The 4705-nt window shown below is 41.6% G+C and overlaps 1 protein-coding gene across 1 annotated transcript in view; it reads left to right on the top strand.

Moving 5' to 3' along the window:
- IGSF10 (immunoglobulin superfamily member 10) overlaps positions 1–4705 on the top strand; it is a 16065-nt gene that overhangs the window by 1204 nt on the left and 10156 nt on the right. The window contains exons 2-4 of the mRNA XM_009634414.2: positions 478–727; positions 2664–2793; positions 4670–4705. The exon at positions 4670–4705 is cut by the window's right edge and continues 379 nt beyond it. Of these exons, the coding sequence (XP_009632709.2) occupies positions 478–727; positions 2664–2793; positions 4670–4705 (416 nt within the window). The remainder of the gene's footprint in view (positions 1–477; positions 728–2663; positions 2794–4669) is intronic.

Below are 4705 nucleotides of genomic sequence, written 5' to 3'. Positions count from 1 at the left end.
CGGGGGCGCGGGGCCGCTCCCCCGCACGGCGGCTCTGCGCGCGGGCTTTGAAATTAGTTAATTTTGCTTGGAATAATTACTGGCAAGAAAGGAGCTGACGTGTTCCTTCCCGAGGATAAATTGCTAGCAGATTTATAAACACTCTGCATAACCGGAGTCGTGAGGTAGCGACAGCCAAACACTACGGTTTCCACGTTCGCTTCCTCCAAAAAGTAAAACTTTACCTGTAAGGAACAGCTCACGGGGCATGCCGCGCTAAGACAAAGAAAGTGGGAGGCTGTTTCTTTAAAATGAAAAAAAAAAAAAAAAGATCATTACGCAGATCTAAATACTGAGGGGAAAACCAAGAGGTTTGGGTCTCTTTGTGTGTTGGTTTTTCTTTCAAGTTACAAAATTGTTCTTGTTCTTACAGCTTAAAACTGAGCAACTCAGCACGGATGTCACTATAAACGCTTGTGGTTTTTGTTTTCCTTGTAGGAATCTGTTTGTTCGCCTTTGCTGTGAAGGATGGTAGCGTAGCATCTCCCTGCAGGATGAAAGCAACACACAGAGGCAGACCCTGGTGGCTGGGGACCCTGCTCGGTGCCTGCCTGGCTGCTCTCCCCGGCAGTATCGCCTGTCCCCGGCTCTGTGCCTGCTACGTCCCCACCGAGGTGCATTGCACGTTCCGGTACTTCACAGCCATCCCATCGCACATCCCTCCAAACGTGGAGCGCATCAATCTGGGGTATGTTTAACATCAGGATTTTAAATATTCTGACCAGTTACCTTTCAACATTTTGCAAAGCAGTAATTAAGAGTTTCCAGATTTAGGGCTAAAAATTAACCAAAGCAATAAATAAATCTTAAAAGCTTAATGCTCTGCAGTATTCAGAAGTGGTTGCAATCACAGCTAGCAAAGCCTAAGACCACCAACACTAAATGGAAATTTTGGGGATGTATCACAGGGCATGTAAGAACTTCAAAAAGTTTTGAACTTAAATGAATTCTTTTATATTACTCAAACATTTTGCATGGAACTCAGAAGGAGCCTGAAATAGAATTCTTTCGGGGAAAAAATGGCTCAGAGCTCAGACAGTGAGCTGGAAAATCAGTATCTGTATTAAAATCTTCAGAGACTTTGCTGTGACTTTAGAATGTCACACAGTGCTAGTATCGATGTTTTTATCTATCAAGTTTATGGGAAATAACATTTGTCTGAATATTTCAGCCTCCAAAGTGGTTCTGTTCTGTGAGTGGCTAAAAGGAACAGGGGATGGATTATACCCAGGCTCAGCTGGCCTGTTAACAGCAAGTGTCCTCTGTCATGCAATCAAATGATGACGCCAATCAGCAATATTTGACTGATCCTTGTATCACTTTTGATACACATAACCTTTGAATTGTCCACATACGTATGCAGAAAATATAAAAGGAAGTTTTCAATGAAGTCTTCCCCCTTATCTGCCTCTGCTTCCGGGCAACATAGCCAGATCCCTGCTCCTGACTGCTGTCTGCCCTTTCCTTCCATTGATTTTGTCAATGTTGTGCAGAAGTGCTGCGTAGGAAGTCTTACAGTGAAGTACCTGTACTTTCAGAGGACTGTGGGTTACCTGAGGTGTGGGGCATGTGTTTGAAATACATTAATTACTACTACAGAAAGGCCATCTACCTCGCTGGTGAGTTAATCCAACTTACTTGTCACCACGGGGCATAGGAGGTGTGACTGCAGCATGAGAAGAGTCCCAGCGTTAGCTTATCAGGTCATACAAGTGCAATAGTAGCCACGAAGCCGAAGGCATCGCAGAGTAGGCACTCAGCATTTGCAAGGCTCACACGCCACCTGCTAATTCTGGGATAGCATAGCATCGCCCCTGTCAATACTCACGCTGGCTAGACTTAGGTATGACCGATGGTCAAACCTCCTGTAGCACTGCAGCTCTCACTTACAGGGAGCTCTGTTCCATTTTTGGTTCCCTATTTAAATCCAGCCTAGACTATGCATACTGCATGTACGGAAATTGGGAGAGGCTGAGGCTGTTCCCGCACTAACAACTAGTGTGCACCATTGAACACCCGTGGAGAGGAAATAAAACTCAGGATGTAGAGCTGAAAAGGGTGGAGAGCATAGTCCAGGCAAGGACCAGGGAGGGACAGCGAGACACGCCGCAGTACCCACCTGCACCATAGACTAGGCACAGCCATAGTCATGCAGGTCCCAGGAGGAAGGTGACACCCCCGTACCCTTGGTTTTACCCAGTTCTCAGTGGGTGGCAAAGGAGGGTCTTTTTTGTTCACGGACCTCTCTGTGGTACTGCAGCGTTGGGAAGGCCCTTGACTGAGAGAGGCATCAGTGTATCGCCAACCTCTGCCGTTACAGGAGCTCCTTGCTCTTCTACATTGAGGCCCAAAACTGGCATTCTTGTCTGCCTGGTGTAGCAGTTATTTTCCCTGTCCACTGTGAATACAGTCTTCAGAAAGCTGCCCTGGAAAACTTACCAAATTTTGTGCTAACGTGAATGAATGACTTAAAATTTCATCCTAGCAAACAGAAGTGCTGTCTACCATTTTGCATTTCCAAAGAGTTGTTCTTTTGGGTTGGTTTTGTTTGTTTGTTTGTTTTAAAACTTGTGAAGTTTACCTGTCTGACTAAACCCAGGTCTGGGATGAAATGTTTGTTACAGTTACAACAGCTTGCTTAAACTGACGGAAACGGATTTTTCTGGCCTGGGGAAACTGGAGTTACTGATGCTGCACAGCAATGAGATAAATACAATCCCTGATAAGGTGTTCAGTGATTTATATTCATTACAGGTAAGAACTAAATGCAGGAGATGACCTAATCTTAATTTTTGTTATGACTTTTAAACAATCTGCAGTAATACTAATAAATGGTAGCAGACCAGCAGTCTGTAGCATTTTGGTTTCCTGTTTCTTATTGTATCCACATGAAAGGCGAGGACCTTCAAGATCCAGTATCCTAATGGGAAATATCTTCCCTTCCCAGGTGGGCATTCAGGTACAGTTTAAAGAGCATGATGAACATATTGGTAGATACCTGTCACCAATATCTCAACAGGCAAGTGCAGGTTGAAACTCTCTTTCACATGAGGGAGAAAGACTGCAGAGCTCCAAGTACTGCATCTGTGGTAGGAAACTTGTCTTTAATGAACTTGTTAGTGAATTATTTTTTTTTTTAGGTTTGTTTTCCATCCAGATTTCCCTTTCGTGTCAGTACAGTATAGTCCTGTCCCTTTCTATCCTTCATTAAGAAAGGTTCCTACTGAACAGAAACGGAATATACTACATATAAACATTTTAATGCTTTAAAAAACCTACAGTTCCTTGGTTTAGAGTTTAAAATATATTTGTGGACTTTTAAAATTTAGTATTTGATGCCCATTTTGTTCTTTAACTGAAATATTACCTATCTATAAATTATTAGCTATACTTATGTATATTGTAGAAATTAGTAGTGTACGGTGTCACGCAGGGATTCTGGAGCTATCTCAGTGTCTCACTGTGCCATGTAGCTATCTGTATATAAAGAAGTACTTACATGATTATTCAGGAACAAAGTAATTCTATGTCCAGGTAACACTTGTTCTCCAGTTAAATTTCCATCTAGAGCTGTTACTAACTGCTACAGAGAAGTAATAATGTTGTGGCTGTGATGAACTAAGGACATGAGAGACTCAAACTGTTCAGACAGAAAATACGATGTTGGCTCTATTGCTGGTTTTAGAGGATTAGGGGGTGGGAGGGAAAGGCGGAAACCAGACAAGCTTTGGACCGTACAGATCTGCAGGTTTCATTAACCCTCATAAAGGGTAGTTCTGTGCCTGAAAGCCTGCTTGTTAACTCCTTGCAACTGACTTAAAATAAGCTTTATGGAGTCCTATAAGCTTCTCCTCCCTTATCAACAAGCAAGATGGAAACACAATTATAGATAGTTTTAATGGAATTATTTTTGGCAAATAAAATAAACTTGCACATTATTGTGATTTTGTACTTTTTTTCCCTCATTAACTTCCAACTACAGAATTCATGACTGTACCAGTACAATTCTGACAGGAAAAGTAACAACACAAAGGCTGTCTTGGGTATCTCAGCAATATGCCAGATCTGTTCATCTCATACTTACCAATTTGACTTTTAACCTGTCAGCAATAAAATGGCACCTGAGAGTTGAGGTTTGGCAAGGACACATCTCATCTGACACGAATCCTGAAACTGGGAACATCCTTAGCAGTTCTGTTGGTTAAACATCAATCAAAATAGAGTATTGCATGCATTTTTATAGTCAAAACACTGGCTGGAACAAAAATCACTACCACATCTTATGGTCAAATTCTGCTTACCCTTTTCATAAGTGTGGTTTGATTGGGATTTTTTGAATGAGAAAGAAGCATTGCTTTGTTTTATTTTTTTAATCACTGTTTTTTGTAAATGTGACTGCAGAAGTGTCACCCTGATGGACTCTTGGAACAACAAAGCATCCTTGTAGTCCTGCAACTAACATTGCATTTAAAAATAATACCTCCTGCTAAGTTTTTTTCCAATCACTCACATTACTGGTCTGGTGAAGTACTTTCACTTCACAGAGTAACCATCAATCAAAATTTGTTAGGAGTCTTACAATAATATAACATCAGTTAATATTATACACTTGTTACTTTTTCATCAACAGGTCTTAAAAATGAGTTATAACAAGGTCAGAGTACTT

The sequence above is a fragment of the Egretta garzetta genome, unplaced genomic scaffold, assembly GCF_000687185.1.
Source record: "Egretta garzetta isolate BGI_Z169 unplaced genomic scaffold, ASM68718v1 scaffold172, whole genome shotgun sequence".
Classification (NCBI taxonomy): Eukaryota; Metazoa; Chordata; class Aves; order Pelecaniformes; family Ardeidae; genus Egretta; species Egretta garzetta.
This window is presented reverse-complemented; position numbering and strand designations above follow the sequence as displayed.